Raw genomic sequence first — 16,024 nt, 5'->3', positions numbered from 1 at the left:
CCCTTGGTGTTGCATTGCCCTGTCCTGTTGTGCATTTTGCTCATCTGCTGATCCTCTGATATGAGTTGCTTAGGGGAGGCTGGGAAAAAGGCACTCAATCATCTTCTTCTGTTAATTCTTCCACTGGATCCAACCCCTCATCTAGACAAGCCAAATGATGGGCTGTGATTGTTGTTGTCAGGATTAATTTCTTGTAAGCCTTTTTTTTAAAGTTTTTTCTTTATGTGAACCCCACACTTAACAATGCAGATATTATCCAGCCAGCCAGAAACTTTCTCTTGTGTAGAAACTGTAGGATCAGGCCTTTCATGTTGAGAGAGTGTGGTGTGTTCTTAAGCTGAGACCTCCAAAGGCTCCTGGTGCACTTTCAAGTGTTATTGAAGGACATAATGGAGTTTCTTGCTGAAGAGGTAAGCAGTTTTTCAATGGGAGTTTTAAAACTTAAGTTCCAAAGTAGTTTGCTTCTTTAGCAGTGCAAGAGGATGCCATGAAAACCAGAGAGTGGGTTCCTAAGCAAATGGGGAAGAGAAATTTTCAAGCAACTGGTATGTAAGTGTGGGAGTGATTGCATCCACAGAGCCATGATTCTGCACTGTGAATGTTACGCCAGTGCAGAAGCATTCACAGAGACAACAAAATATCCATAGAGAGGTTTCATGACTTTCCTCTGTTTCCCCCTTGTGGTTGACGTTACCTCCCCCCATGGCCTCACTGGAGGCCTTTATGCTGGCTTAAAAAAAATGTTTGTTGCTATATGGGCATGGCAACTACTTTTTAAAAAAAGGTCAGCAAAAAGTCATTTGGTGTCACAGTGCAGAAAATGGCAATTACAAGGGGATAATAGCAGTAAAACAGTGCCTGTGTGAACAAGAGGTAATGAAGAAGATATTGGATTTATATTTTGCCCTGTAGTCTGCATCTCAGGGGGAAGGGGGAATACTATGCTCCACAAATTTTTTTGCAAAAGTTAATAACATCATAGTTTCTTGATGCCATTCCAGTGGTTCTTAATTTGCTGTAATGGTGGGCATGTCAACCTTATTGTAGGAAAGGGAGTTGGAATAGTTTTTTGTACTCTTTAAAAATTAGGGTGGTGATGTACAATCCCCTGCTAAGCACAAGAGAGAAATGAAAATAGGAATGAAATGTTCAAGAGGATTATGATGATTTCACTCTCCTTCACAGGATTTCCCTTTATTTATTTATTTTTTTGCTGAGCAGCCCCTTTTTCCTTTTCCTTCTTTGTTTTTTCTCTAGATGTCCCACCCAGTTGCTTGAATGTATTTAGGTATAGGCTGACCCAGCCTAGGGAGCTGAGGAGAGAGACCAAAATCCTTTTTATGTCCTGTTTTGAAAATGGCACATGAGAGGCTGATGGTAGTTTAAAAAAACCAAATCCAAACTGTTTTATTTAACTTCGAAGGGAAATAGTCAGGTTGGAATCAGTTGTAGGACTTATGAGGTGTATGAGGTAACTTTGTATACTAATAAACACCAGATAATTTGTTGTAAGCAACTATTTGTTATTCTGACAGGTCTTTAAAACTTGAGGAGAGAGATTTCTTGGCAGTCTCTGTTTAAATATACAAGCATATGCTTCTTTGTCTCCCAGACGCTTAAGTTGCTGAAGACAGGAACAATGAAAGAAGTTCCAGTTTCCTTCCTTATTAACAGGCTAAGGATCTGCCCCTTCTTTTAGGCTTGGATAGGGATCACCCCCCCCCCCCTTTTCTGAGAGCTATTTCCCTCAGGCTTAAATGAGGATCCTTCTTGATCCTCTCACTCCCTTAGCCCTCTTTCCCAGTCAACTGTCAGCTCTCAACTGAAGAATTCCATTTGAATCCCCAGTCACTCATGTTTCTCAGACCAGGTTACACCATTTACTGTCCATCACAAGGGTCTTCTTGCTGAGTTGCCTTTTTAATAAAGGACTTAAAATGTTATTCTTTATTGCAGGAAGAACAAGAGGCACAAGCAAAAGCAGACAAGATTATACTTGCATTAGAAAAACTGAAGGAAGCCAAGGTTAAAAAGGTATCATATTGGGAAATGTTGGATTCCAGTACTTAATCACTAAATGCAGTCATTTTCTAACAGTTGTGAATCAGCATATCCAGATAACAAATATTTTGCAAAAAAAACAACCAAAAAACAGGCTATTGAAGCTGTGTACGGTGGTGGTAATGCTTCTGCCATTTGTTGAGGAGAAATTCTGTGCTTTTCTTCCAGCTCTTTCAATTCAGGGACAAACTTAGTTACATTTTTTAGGGAGATATGTGTGGGTTTCCCTGACCAAATTCATGTTTCTTTCAGTCAAACAGCAATTCTAGGGAATGACATTTTAAAGATCAGGGGAAGCCTTTTTTGGCTTGTATCTGTGGTGGTTGTGGGGGGGAGAAGTTCCTGCCTCTTCCACATGCCTTTTTCAGAAGTTGAAATGGCCCCCATTGAGGAGTTACTTACATCACTTTAGAGTGTCATATGCTCAGGATACCTCAAGTTTTGCTCCAGATATGTAAATAACTCTCTGTAATGTGTATATGTGTGTGTTTGTTGCAGCTTTGGAGGCAGCAGCCCCTCCTCTGCCAAAACTCACCCCTCCAAAAAAGGAATGTCTAGTCTGACCATCATTATTCTTTCTGAGGGGAAGCCTCATTATTCATATTTTAGACAATTTTTTCCTTCACTTTTTAGAAAATTTGCACTGTACGTGCCTAAGTAATACAGAAATCACTATATTCTTGATGTCCTTTAAAAAGATTAGGTCCAAGCTTCTTATTGTTAAACTCCTGTGTGCTGACAGAATTAAGTAAAGGATCTGGCATAAAACATATTTGTTCAAGTAGAAGGTTACTTTATTTCCCTCAGAACTTCTCTCAGAAAAGCCCTTGACTTTCAGTGCAAATTAGATGCCGCTTGACTCATTGTCTATGTTTCTCTCAATCCATCGTGGTCATGGACAAATAAACTGGACAAACTACAGGCTGAGGGGGAGGGAAATAGAAGGCAAGGGAAGTTCTGAGTTCATCCATCCACCCAATCTCTTAAATATCAATAAACTTCATCAGAATGAGCATAACAAAAGAGGAAGAGTTGTCTTCTGCATTCTCATCTCCTAAAGGTAGGAAGCAAACTCCCTGTTTCCAAGTGGGTTGCCCTTTTCCATTATGCTACCAGCTAGACAGTTATGAAAAGATGAGTTACATCTGTCAGTAAGAAATGTGTGGTTTTCACTTCATTTTTATTATCCAAATGAAGCCCTCTAAATAGTTGATTAAACTTATATAACTATCTTTGTAATACCAACACACTTCATTTCGTTTCTCTGCAAGTCTGATCTTCCATAAAGAGTGACTATTTTTGTTTGAGCAGTCCAGTCCTGTACCTTGGATCTTAAGGAAATCATTATATCTAATTCTTGGGTGTAGATAAAAAAATCGACACACTGCAGCTGTCAAGAGTCACTCCATCTTGTTCCTCTTGTCATGTGTATTCAATTGTACAATGCTAGGCTGTGCTTCAATGCTATGCTGCGCTTGCTATGCCTTTGATATAACTGTAACTTGTTGCTTATCTGGAGGGAGGATGGCATGTCTGGGAATTGGCTAGTTGCTAGGTAACCAAGGGCAACATGCAAACCATGAACTGATAGTGAGCACCTGCAGTGATGAGAGCTTTGCAAAAACCCTGCGCAACCCCCCTGTTTTTGCTTGGCGCGCTTTGGCTTGAATTATAACGGTCAGGGCAAGGGTTTATAAGTTGGGGGAACTGACAGAGAGGTCAGTTCCGACAACGCGTGTGTATGCCCATGAAGCTGGAATAAAGATCTTGAACTTCAACTGTCTTTTCCTTGACTCTGGGTCTGACAGCAGCTAGGGACAGATGGGGGGTATTGTTCTAGTAATGTGAGAGAAGCCTTAGATTTGCAGAAAAATCTGAAGTCTAAAAAAAATACATTGGAGGGGGGAGTAAAAGCCCAACATCTGCACCTTTAAGAGACAAAAACCCATAAGATCTTATAAGATATTCTGATATCTCAGTGGCCATTGGAGGGAGGTACAAGGCAACTACAACAGGATTGCTGAGCCTTCCAGGCCTTGCTTTCTTTCAGTCAAAGGGAGGAGGGAGAGACTGAAAAAGGTAAACTAAAGAAGAGAAAAGAAAGCAGGAAAAGAGGAAAGAGAATCTGAAGAAGGTTGAATAGAAAAAGTAAGGTGAGTGGGAGAGAAAAAGAGAGAGTCTGTGAGCAGGAGGGAAAGCTGGGAAGAAGAAGAAGAATTGTATTCATGCCCCGCCCTTCGCTTGGAGTCTCAGAACAGCTTACAATCTCCTTCCCTTCCTCTCCCCACAACAGACACCATGTGGGGTAGGTGGGGCTGAGAGAACTGCTCTTGACAGAACAGCTCTGAGAGAACTGTGGCTGATCTAAGGTCACCCAGCTGGCTGCATGTGGAGGGGTGGGGAATCAAACCCAGTTTTCCAGATTATGGTCCACTGCTCTTAACCACTACACCAAACTGGTGTATAAAGATAGGTATGAAGGAATGATAGCAGGGAGAGGAAATGGTGCACGGAAAGGTTGTGGGGGAAAATTAGATAGTCCCCATGAATCCTCATAGTTCTTCCGCTTGCCTTTTATGTATTTCCTTCAAACGCTGAGAACATCCTCTTGGAAAAAAAGGAAATAGTTGCCTCCTCTGCGAGTTGCAGAAAAAAGTTCTTTATTCTAAGCAGAAACTGGTGCTTTATTCTAAGCACTGTTGTTGACAAGTAGCTTTTTTTTTATCCACACAGATACTTTTATTAATTCATTAATTCATTCAATGTACGTCTCAACCTTTCTTCAGTTTCCGCAGACACAAAACAGCATTGAACATGATAAACTCCAACAACTAATGCACACTAACCTTCCAGGCACATGACTATTTGATCACACAGCTGCTCCTAGTGTGAGTCAGGTAGAGCATCTGAAATGTTTTCACTACTGAGCCCCCAAAGTAAGGCTTAATGATGGGGTGGGAGAGTAGACTGGGTCTCTGCATGGCATTTGCTTCACACCCACAGCATGTCATATGGTAGGTGAAACTGTGAGTTTAAAATAATGTTTTCACTTTTAAGAGCTTATTGCCTGTGTTGCAAAAATGTACTGCTGTATTTGAAAAAAGTAAAAAATTACATTAGAGGAAGATATGCATACACAATCTTCAGATCTAAAATAAATAGGGAGAAGAGAGAGAAGGTTGTTAATGCTATGGGTTTAATATACCACAAAAGATGTAAAAACCTTGCAACTATATTTCTAGGCTGTTAAACAACTGTAGCTAGATATTACTTCCTCCTTTTTGACAGCATGCTATAGATTATTGCTATCCGATATATTAATATTCTGCACTACTGCTAAAGAACGGAAATTAAAGTATACATTTTAAGGTCTTAAACCATCTTATTTGTGGAAGAGCAAAATAAAAGCTTGTTCCTTCCTGATTTCCTATAGAAGTGTTCTCTTTGTGTTGCCAAAACAGTTTTTGCAGACATTTTAAAATTAGACTTCAGTGGAACAGTAGCAGAGTTTTCCTGACCCAGAACCATGTTTTTTTCCAACCCAGTTCTTGGATAATTTGACAGTTTCTTGTATCTTTCTGTCCATTTCTGTTTGTAATTATCCTGAAATCTGTTTCTATTCTCTGTATTTTCTTACTTGTTGGTTGGATACAATTACAAGGTGATCCTAAATGTAGTTAAAAGAATGTAATTCCATCTAGAATGGCACTGTTTGTCTCTCTAATACCAAGAGCAAGTAATAATTGGGGACCAGTTTCACTGGGTTGTAGTGAAGGTAAACACTACAGGTGAGGAGTCATCCTTGAGAGGAAGACTACTTGCAACTCTGGAACTCTTTCCCCAGGGGGATTCACCTGTCCTCTTTTGAAGTTGTCTTCTGCTAGTAGGCGAAAACTTTTTTTTGTTCCTTCAGCGATCCCTTCTTTCTGCCCTGTGTTTTAATTATGCATTTTTGTTTGGTTTTAGCAGTTTTTAAAGATGTGTTTTTATTATGTATGTTTTTAATCTGTAGCTGCTTTGGAGACCCTGATGATGGTAGAAAAACAGGATATAAATTTTGTAAACAGAATATTTAAAAGGGAGTAATTCTCCTAACATCTGGTTCTGAACACTATTGCTGTGAAATGCCTCAGCAAAATGTTAAAATTAGTCTTTTGAAAAACATCCTCATAACTGGAAATGCAGCACTTTTAACACTAAATGTTGTCAGATTTTTGAACCGTGGCAAAATTTTGCATCAATCAACTTTTCAGCTGCTGTAAAAGGGAGGGGGTCCACTTTGACCAACAATAAAGAGCATGCTGGAGATCATTAGTCTCATGAGCAAAAGCCATGTGGGACAGAACTGTGGTAAGAAGGGGAATTGGGCAAGATTGTGTGAAAATCCTGGCTCAGTCCAACCCTATGAGAGAATAAAGCATCCAGTTGGTAAGAAGAACAGGGAAGGCAGTAGAATCCGTGGAATTCACTTCTTATTGGACTGCTATGGCATATTGTCAGAGAACTAGTACAGTGGCAGCTTCCTCTGCAGCAGTCAGGTGGTGAAGATCAAGCATTGGTTAAAGCGACAGGAACAGAGGCTGATTTTTTTAATGGAATGGAAACCCTATTTCTGTGTATGTTCACAGAGGGGAGAGAGAAAATACAGACAGTATCTTTACAAGATGTTTCATCATTTCTCCCAGTAACCCAAAGCATAAATTAGCTCTTAGAAATAGAAAGAAAGGGGTGGTATGGTGTTGATTTGGTAATGCCCGAAGGATATATTATTTTCCCAGTCCAGTCATGGGTACTTGATGTATTTAAATCAATAACACCCTCATGTCCTGATCTCTTATCAGCCCAGGCAGATTCTTGACCACTGTAACCTTTCAATCAACAGTGAAATGAATGGACTGATCTATTATTCTCTCCCCCAGCTTGTTGTCAAGGTGCACATGAAAGATAACAGCACAAAGTCACTGATGGTGGATGAACGGCAAACGGCACGCGACGTCTTGGATAATCTCTTTGAAAAAACCCACTGTGACTGCAGGGTGGACTGGTGTCTTTATGAAATATACACAGAGCTACAAATTGGTGAGTTCCCTATCAAGGCATCCTAGGGTGTCTAGTTCTGATGTTATAAATTAACAGTTTTATGTTGGCAACTTGATGGTGCTGTGTTAGGTGACATTTTGCTTCTCTCTTACACACACACGCACACACACGCAAGTTTCAGTCTTCTAGTCTTGTTGAACTACCAGTTTACTAAGGACTTTGTTTGCACATGTACTCATGCATGCATGTGCTACTTGTATGCAACACAGCATGGGAAAAAAGAAGTATATCAAATTGGGAATTCTGTTACCATAACAGCAAATCTGGGAAATCTCTATTTTGGAAAAGTTGCTCTTCCTTGGAACCCATTTTGGTCAGTAACTGGCTGTTAATTACTGGATTTCAAGATTGGAACATGCTCTGATGAGTGTTTGTGTGTGAATAAAGCAGTATTACTGTTCTTGTTTTTTCTAGAAAGATTTTTTGAAGATCATGAAAACGTGATTGAGATCTTATCAGATTGGACTCGGGACAGTGAAAATAAGATTCTGTTTTTGGACAAAAGTGAAAAATATGCTGTCTTTAAACACCCTCAGGTAAAGTAACTGTCTTTAAACACCCTCAGGTAAAGCACATATTCCTGTGACTTAGTTCATACAGCAATAACCATATTTTATATAGAACAAAGGCTGAGCTCAGTGGCACCTTTAAGACCAACAAAGTTTTATTCAAAGTATCAAAGGGTAGGGCCTCTCTATACCTATATGTAATGGTTGAGGAAGTTCTGTTTCACTGTATCTGAAGAAGTGTGCTTGCATACAAAAGCTTATACATTCCTTGAATAAAACTTTGGTGGTCTTAAATGTGCCACTGGACTCAAACCTTGTCCTGCTGCTTCAGATCAATATGGCTGCCCACCTGAATCATATTTTATTTAGAGTTAGACCAAGATGGGTAGCTAGCTGCATTTGAAAAAGTGAGCAGTGACTCATGAAAGCTCATACCTTGCCACTAGTTTTCTTAGTCTTTAAGGTGGTACTCGACTCTTGCCTATTTTATTTGTTTTGGCAGACAGTGACAGTGCTGTGCCTCAAGTAGCTGCTGACTGCCTCTGCCCTCTGACCCCACCCCCCATAGACAGCCAATAGGGTCAGCATTGAACTGGGGTGGGCCCTTGCTTCCTGCGCTTGGTCCTGTCCCGCCCCTTCCCCCCAGGAAAAGGCTGCCTTCACTCTTACCCCTCCCCGTGGCACCACAAAATGGGCTCAGAGTGAATCCGGAACCTTGGTTCTTAGTCTTTAAGATGGTACTGGACTCTTGCATATTTTATTTGTTTTGCGGCTCAGTACATGAAGATTAACATCAAAGAGGGCCCGTGTGCCAGGAAATTGCCTCCTACACATCAAAGAATGTAAATTGACTACCAGAAGTGACATACATTTTAGCATCTATTGTGTACAAAGGAAGGGTCTAGATTTGGTATGTTTACTGGATTGCAGTTTCCTGGTAACCAAGTAGGTAAAACTTGTCACCTACTCAGTGCATAACAAGGAGATGTACCACCCCTGACTTGCCATATTTAGGTTCCTGATACATTCAAGACCAACAGGTTGGCTGTTTACGCTGCATAGAGGTACTTTTTGAAGCAATAAGTGAATTTTGTGCTAGACCTTTAATCCTGGTTTAACTCTGTCCCCAAGCTGACATTATAAAAAGGTAAAGGTAGTCCCCTGTGCAAGCACCAGTCGTTTTCAACTCTGGGGTGACGTTGCTTTCACAACATTTTCACGGCAGACTTTTTTACGAGTCATTGCCTTCCCCATTCATCTACACTTTCCCCCCAGCAAGCTGGGTACTCATTTTACCAACCTCGGAAGGATGGAATTCAGGTCGTGAGCAGAGGGCTCCAACTGCAGTAGTGCAGCTTTACCATTCTGCACCACGGGGCTCTTATAATAAAATCAGAGAAACCAACTATGATTCTATTATTTTAGTGTAGAATGTCATCTTGGGGACAAGGTTAAACCAGGATTAAAAGTTAAGTGTGAAATTGGTTGAAAAGTTTCAGTTGGCTCTCCTCTGAATTGTATTGTCTTCTGTGTATCCAGATTGAGTGGGAGCAAAGTACCTGTATACCACCTATTTGCTAGTGCCTATGTCTCTTTCACAGCTGCAAAGGACAGTTGTTTGCAGAGGGGTGGAGAAGGAGGTAATCATGTTTATCTAACTAGAGCAAATTGCAGTTTGATTTCCCAGAATCTACCTGCAGAGAAACTTCTGAATTTTGAACAAAAAATGGAACTAGCTCTGAGAACATTGCTTGTTTCTCACACAAAGATTTTGAGGACAGTGTATTTCTAGTGTAATGAAACTACCCTTTGGAGATTCCCTTGAGTTCAGTCAGAATGAACTTCCAGTATGTTAGTGTGACTGCCTTATTTATTTATTTAGGAGATTTTTGTGCCACCTCTCCAGACACCAGAGAGCCAGTTTGATATGGTGGTTAAGCGTGCAGACTCTTATCTTGGAGAACGGGGTTTGATTCCCCACTTCTCCACATGCACCTGCTGATGTGACCTTGAGTCAGTCACAAGTTCTCGCAAAGCTGTTCCTCTCAAGAGCAGACTAACAGGAAAATGAAAGAACTGCCTAGGGGGTGGAGTTTTCCTCCAAACAGACAGAGAGATTGAGAGCAACCTGGCTCTGTCTGCTCGCCTCGCCACCTGCAGCTTTCCTTTTGCCAGATTTAAAGGCACACACACATTCAGAAACACAAACAGTTGCAAGCCTCTTCTAAACCTGCTAAAGTTTGAAGAAACATGGTGGCAGTTAGGGCAGGGCTTCCCCACCAGCCAGATGGAAGAAGCCTGAAAAACCAGGGATTCCCCACCCAGACTTGGGGATTGGCAAGCCTAAAGGAAACTGCTGTTGCCACAACAAAAGCACCGTCCCCAGTGAAGTACAGCCGTAGACATTAGCCTAGCTATGTGGTAGTGGAAAAGCCTATCCTGACTATAGCATGGTTTTCTATTCCTAAAATAAATGCAGGAAATGGTTAGCATTAGTCATCAAGTTTCGTAGATTAGTTGCCAAAGAGAATATGACACAGTGTCCGGACCCCACCTCAGGTCTGGACTACAGCATCCCCCATCCGCCCTGGGAGTCCCTTGAGACACCACTACGACTCCTTCCCCCATGAAGAAGATCCCCAATGAAGCTTCGCCTCCCCAAGGGAAGCTCATCTCCCCTTGACAGTTTCTAGAAAGGGAGGAAAAGCTGGAGGATGGCCTCTTCCCCACTAGCTGGCTACTGCCCATAACAGTGCACCTGATGTGACCTCAGGCTGACACCCCAGGAGCTAGCCCTCTGACACCTATGACCATTGAGGAGAGTGGAGCCACCTGGTGGAAGAGGGGAGGGGCGTTGGATTCATGTGGAGCCAGGGAGAAGAGAGACATCAAGAATGCAGCTAGAAGTAGTGAGACTCACTGGAATAAAGAGTGGCTCACTCCTCGAACAAGGCTGGAGATGTCTAGCAGGAGAGAGGACAAGGTGGAGTAACTCCTTGTCTTTTGTGGTCTGAGGCTGCTAATGACCCTTTCTCGCAGAACTCTGTCCCAGAGCCTGCTGCACCATCTGGTGGCCCCACTCGTCTCCTGGGGACAGACACACAGTTGTCATAATTTGATGGCATGATTTAATAATTAATACTTAAATTGTATTTTTGATAAGCAAGGTACTGATGAACCTGTATTGTGATTTCCTCTTTCAGTCACCCTATAAGGCAGCTCAATGTTACTCCCATTTTATAGATGGAGAGCTGAAACATGATGATTTGGCTTATTATGCCACCAAAATGAGCTAATAATAGAGGTGGGCTATGAAGCCAAGCCTTCTAGATCAGATAGAAGGTGATGTGAAAACCTTAATCCTAGGCCCTGGAGAGCCTCTGTCAAGCAACACTGACTTTTATGGACTGATGGTTTGATTCATTATAAGGCAGCTTCATACGTTCATGTGTGTTCGTTGTATGAACCTATAGAAACTACATCTGTGTTTTTAATCCTAGATTTATCTTCTTTTTCCATTTCCTCACCAGATTTTACTAATAATCTTTGATCTGTTTATTGGCCATGAAGAGTTATTTCATAGAATGGAAGTAGTGAACATAAAATGATGAAGTCTGGAAATGAGGATAATGAAATTCTAGCAAGGGAAAAATGTAATGTGCAAGAAGCAAAAATCCATAAATAAATTCTTTTGTTTATATACCTTCCTGGTAGAATGCTTCTGAAGTATATCATGTTCAGGCTACAGTAGGAAGTGATGCATCTTTCAAAGCATGTAGCTAGGAAATAATATTCTTCCATGCTTCCAGCGCTTGGTCCTGGCCCGCCCCTTCCCCCCCAGGAAAAGGCTGCCTTCACTCTTACACCTCCCTGTTTGACTCCCCATTTAGGAATCTGTTTTCTCAAGAACAAGTCATGTCAGACTAACCTGATCTCTTTTTTTGAGAAAGTAACTACCTTGTTGGATCAGGGGAATGCTGTAGACATCGTTTATCTTGATTTCAGTAAGGCTTTTGATAAAGTTCCACATACTATCCTTGTTGACAAGTTGGTAAAATGTGGTGTGGATCCTGTTACCGTTAGGTGAATCTGTAACTGGTTGACAGATCACACCCAAAGAGTGCTTGTGAATGGTTCCTCATCCTCTTGGAGAGGAGTGACAAGTACCTCAAGGATCTGTCCTGGGACCTGTTTTGTTTAACATCTTTATCAATGATTTGGATGAAGGAATAGAGGGAATGCTTATTAAATTTGCAGATGATACTAAATTGGGAGGGGTTGCAAACACAGAAGAAGACAGAAACAGGATGCAGGATGACCTTGACAGGCTGGAAAACTGGGCTAAAATCAATACAGTGAATTTTAACAGGGATAAATGTAACGTTCTACATTTAGGTAGGAAAAATCCAATACATGGTTATAGGATGGGGGAGACTTGTCTTAGCAGTAGTATGTGTGAAAAGGATCTAGGGCTCTTAGTGGATCATACGCTGAACATGAGTCAACAGTGTGATGCGTTAGCTAAAAAGGCAAATGCAATTTTGGGCTGTATCAACAGAAGTAAAGTGTCCAGATCACGTGATGTGATGGTATCGCTTTACTCTGCTCTGGTAAGACCTCACATGGAGTATTGTGTTCAGTTTTCGGCATCACATTTTAAGAAGGATATAGACAAGCTGGAACGGGTCCAAAGGAGGGTAACGAAGATGGTGAGGGGTCTGGAGGCCAAGTCCTATGAGGAAAGATTGAAGGAGCTGGGGATGTTTAGCCTGGAGAGGAGGCGGCTGAGAGGTGATATGATCACCATCTTCAAGTACTTGAAGGGCTGTCATATAGAGGATGGTGTGGAATTGTTTTCTGGAAGGTAGGACCAGAACCAGTAGGTTGAAATTAGAGTTTCTGGCTCAACATTAGGAAGAACTTGCTGACCGTTGGAGCGATTCCACAATGGAACAGGCTTCCTCAGGAGGTGGTGGGCTCTCCTTCCTTGGAGGTTTTTAAACAGAGGCTAGATGGCCATCTGACAGCAATGAAGATCCTGTGAATTTAGGGGGAAGTGTTTGTGAGTTTCCTGCATTGTGCAGGGGGTTGGACTAGATGACCCTAGAGGTCCCTTCCAACTCTATGATTCTATGATCTACACCTGGTTACTTACCAGGAGAACTGGCTTTTGCAAATTTATCCTAAAGCAAATTGAGCTTTATTGCAAGATGTGATGTGTTTAGTATATCAAGTGAGCCATGGTAGTATGTTTGAAATTTGATTAAGCTTGTTCTTTTAAAAAAACCAAAGCTCTTTCAAAACAACGCTTCTGTCCTTTGCTCACCTCTGATGCATGGGAGCATGCCTTTCACTCCATTTGTCCATTGGTTATATAGTTTGTTCTGTCAGGAAAATCTCATTGACAGATTGTGTTCCATGGAACTTGCTGTAGTGATTCAATGAAATGGAGGGTCACAAGCCCATGACTAAGAGCAAGTACCTTTGCTAATCCTCAGTGTGTCTGTAAAGCATAAAAGGGAATTCCCTGTTAATGTGACTGCAACAGCAAGTGGATTGGTGTTTGCCAGGACAAGAGATGTATCTTGCAGCTCCAGCAAAATAATTGCCACGTGTTAACACTAGAAGAAGAAGAGTTAGTTTTTATACCTGTCTTTTCTCTACCCTACGGAGCCTCAAAGCGGCTTATAAGCTCCTTCCCTTCCTCTCCCCACAACAGGAACCTTGTGAGGCAGGTGGGACTCAGAGAATTCTGAGAGAAATCTGGCTGGCCCAAGGTCACCCAGCAAGCTTCATGTGGAGAAGTGGGGAATCAAACCCAGTTCTCCACACTAGAGTCCACTGCTCTTAACTACCGCTGGCTTTCATTAGATATTGCTGTGCTGGTTTTTAGCATGTAAAATTTAGGTGTAGTGTTTCTTTTAGGACTTGGATATGCAAACCCTACATTCCCAGAAGCCATAAGAAAACCAAATAATCCATCCTAGGTTTGTTTGTGTGTTATTCCCAACCAAAATAAACACCACTGTGTATATAAACAATAAAGAATTTATAAACCTGAAGAGTCTTTTCTTATTTTCCAAAGGTACCTTATACACAGTACAGAATTTTTTTCCCAAAGGGGGTGGATTCCACAACACAAATTTCTAACCAATTTTATCATCACTGCTCCATACAATTTTTATAGAGAAGTTCCTTGTTGAAACTTTCTTATAGAGCATAAGTTCATAGTCCTTCTTATTGTTGAAGCAAATCCAAGAATGAGCTTGTGCCTTTTGTGAATGTTAGAAGTCTTAGTTTTGTCAAAAGACTGAATTTGCAGAATGGCTGTGTGATCAAGCATCTCTGCGAAACGTGACCCATAAAGTCGACAGGCACACAAGGGGAAGACTGGCGCCTTTATTCTAGGGGACTTGGATTTGCTTCAACAATAAAGACTATGAACCTATGCTCTATAAGAAAGTTTCAACAAGGAACTTCTCTATAAAAATTGTATGGAGCAGTGATGATAAAACTGGTTAGAAATTTGTGTTGTGGAATCCACCCCCCTTTGGGAAAAAATTTCTGTACTGTATATAAGGTATCTTTGGAAAATAAGAAAAGACTCTTCAGGTTTATAAATTCTTTATTGTTTACATACACAGTGGTGTTGATTTTGGTCTGTAATATACTGTGTTGCCACTTTGTTACCCTGTGTGTTATTCCCAGCTACAATCTTGGAGGCTGTATGCTTTGTATAGTGATACGGTTCCTTCTCCCCCTCCATAGTATTTTTAATAGAAACCTGTTTTCATGGGCCAGAGAATCCAGGCCCTCTGTTAGTTAACTAGCTGGATATTATGCAATGAATAAGGAAGCTCCAGGTGCAGCCACTCAACAATGAAAATGCAGCTAATTATTTCACAGCTGTTTCATTCATTGCACAAATGGCCTTCCTGAGCACTGGTGAATGAAGGATGACCTGGAGGAAATAATTGTATCCCTATCATGCCATTTCACAGTTGCTCAGGTTAGAATTAATCAACAAAAATATTAATGCTAATAATTTCTGGGTTTAAAAAACACAAAAACTTTTCTTTGAGCTGGCTTAATTTATGTTCCCTGCACATTGTACAATAAAAGATGACAGCTGAAGAGAATGGAATGTATCTTATAACCAACGGCTGAGCCACTAACAGTTTTACCATTCATAAATGAAAGCAATTCAGTAAAATAATGTCCACTATGTTGAATGTCTATTTAGAGAATTTCATTTTTATTTAACTAAGAGATCAATAAGGATTAGTGCAAGGGACAGAGGAGGGTTGGTCATCTTTTCTGGAAGCAAATTATTATAACTTATTGAATGAAATAACAGGAAGAGCAAGTCAAGATAAATTTAAAAACCCTTAAAACTTACACCTGTATTGCAATCCTAGCTGACTCCATTAATCTGTTAAGTAACCTGGATTCCTTTCCTCACAAAGAGACCAGTTTGTCCTTTGCACGTAAAAACAATCAAGTTCCCTGCGGCTCTTACACGGTACAATGTGAAGCAATGGCAGACAGTTATTGCATAAATTAACTGGTCCGTCAGGCACTATTTCTCCCCAGGGCATCGTCAGAAAGGAATCATTTTTACTTTTAACTGTGACCTTTGGACTCTTGGAAGTTGTTGACCTCAGAGAGAGCGATTTCTCCTTTAAGGCATGCAGACTTCTTAACTGGGGCTGCCACTCCATTGAGGACCACACAATGCTAGTTGTATAATATACATGTGCAACATTATCCGTCAGACTGTGTTATTTATTAAAAGATGGTGAATGCCAAGCTCTTTTGAGTTTCATTGATGGAAGAGCATTGGGTAAACAACAATAAATAACGTCCTGGTAAATGAGATGCAAACACATCTGTCTTAACAGGAGTCAGAGAAGGTAATTCATATGCCAATGACAACCAGAAACCTCCTCCATTTCCTTTTCTGTTTGTCAATACCAAAATGTAGTCTGTGGTGCTGAGTCTATTCACTCAGGGTGGTCTGTTTCTCCTTTCAATAAATGCCAGATGCTCTAATGTAAATTGCTTGTAGCCAGAGGAAGTTCATTTTTCCCCATTTAGGCTGTTGGCAGCTGTTTTGAGTTTGTGCAGTAGTGACAATGATAGGATAAGATTTGGGCTTGTTCACGCACACATATGAACATGCAAAGGCACACAACTTCTGGTACTTTTTGCAGGATATATTCAGGTCTCTTGGCATGTATTTCCTGTACAAGCCCCAATGAAATGACCAGGGACTGTTTTAAAAACATAATAATATTTGTGGAGGGTCCCACTGCAATGACTGGGAATCCCAAGTAAAAACAGTATCAAGCCCC

The 16,024-nt window shown here is 41.0% G+C and overlaps 1 protein-coding gene across 1 annotated transcript in view; it reads left to right on the top strand.

Annotated features, from left to right (window-relative positions):
• Positions 1 to 16,024, top strand: part of APBB1IP (amyloid beta precursor protein binding family B member 1 interacting protein) — a 68,111-nt gene that overhangs the window by 23,529 nt on the left and 28,558 nt on the right. The window contains exons 5-7 of the mRNA XM_060248324.1: positions 1,957 to 2,034; positions 6,981 to 7,140; positions 7,576 to 7,697. Of these exons, the coding sequence (XP_060104307.1) occupies positions 1,957 to 2,034; positions 6,981 to 7,140; positions 7,576 to 7,697 (360 nt within the window). The remainder of the gene's footprint in view (positions 1 to 1,956; positions 2,035 to 6,980; positions 7,141 to 7,575; positions 7,698 to 16,024) is intronic.

Source organism: Heteronotia binoei, chromosome 10, assembly GCF_032191835.1.
Source record: "Heteronotia binoei isolate CCM8104 ecotype False Entrance Well chromosome 10, APGP_CSIRO_Hbin_v1, whole genome shotgun sequence".
In the NCBI taxonomy this organism is placed as follows: domain Eukaryota; kingdom Metazoa; phylum Chordata; class Lepidosauria; order Squamata; family Gekkonidae; genus Heteronotia; species Heteronotia binoei.
Note: the sequence above shows the minus strand (reverse complement) of the source record. Positions and strands in the feature narration are given on the sequence as shown.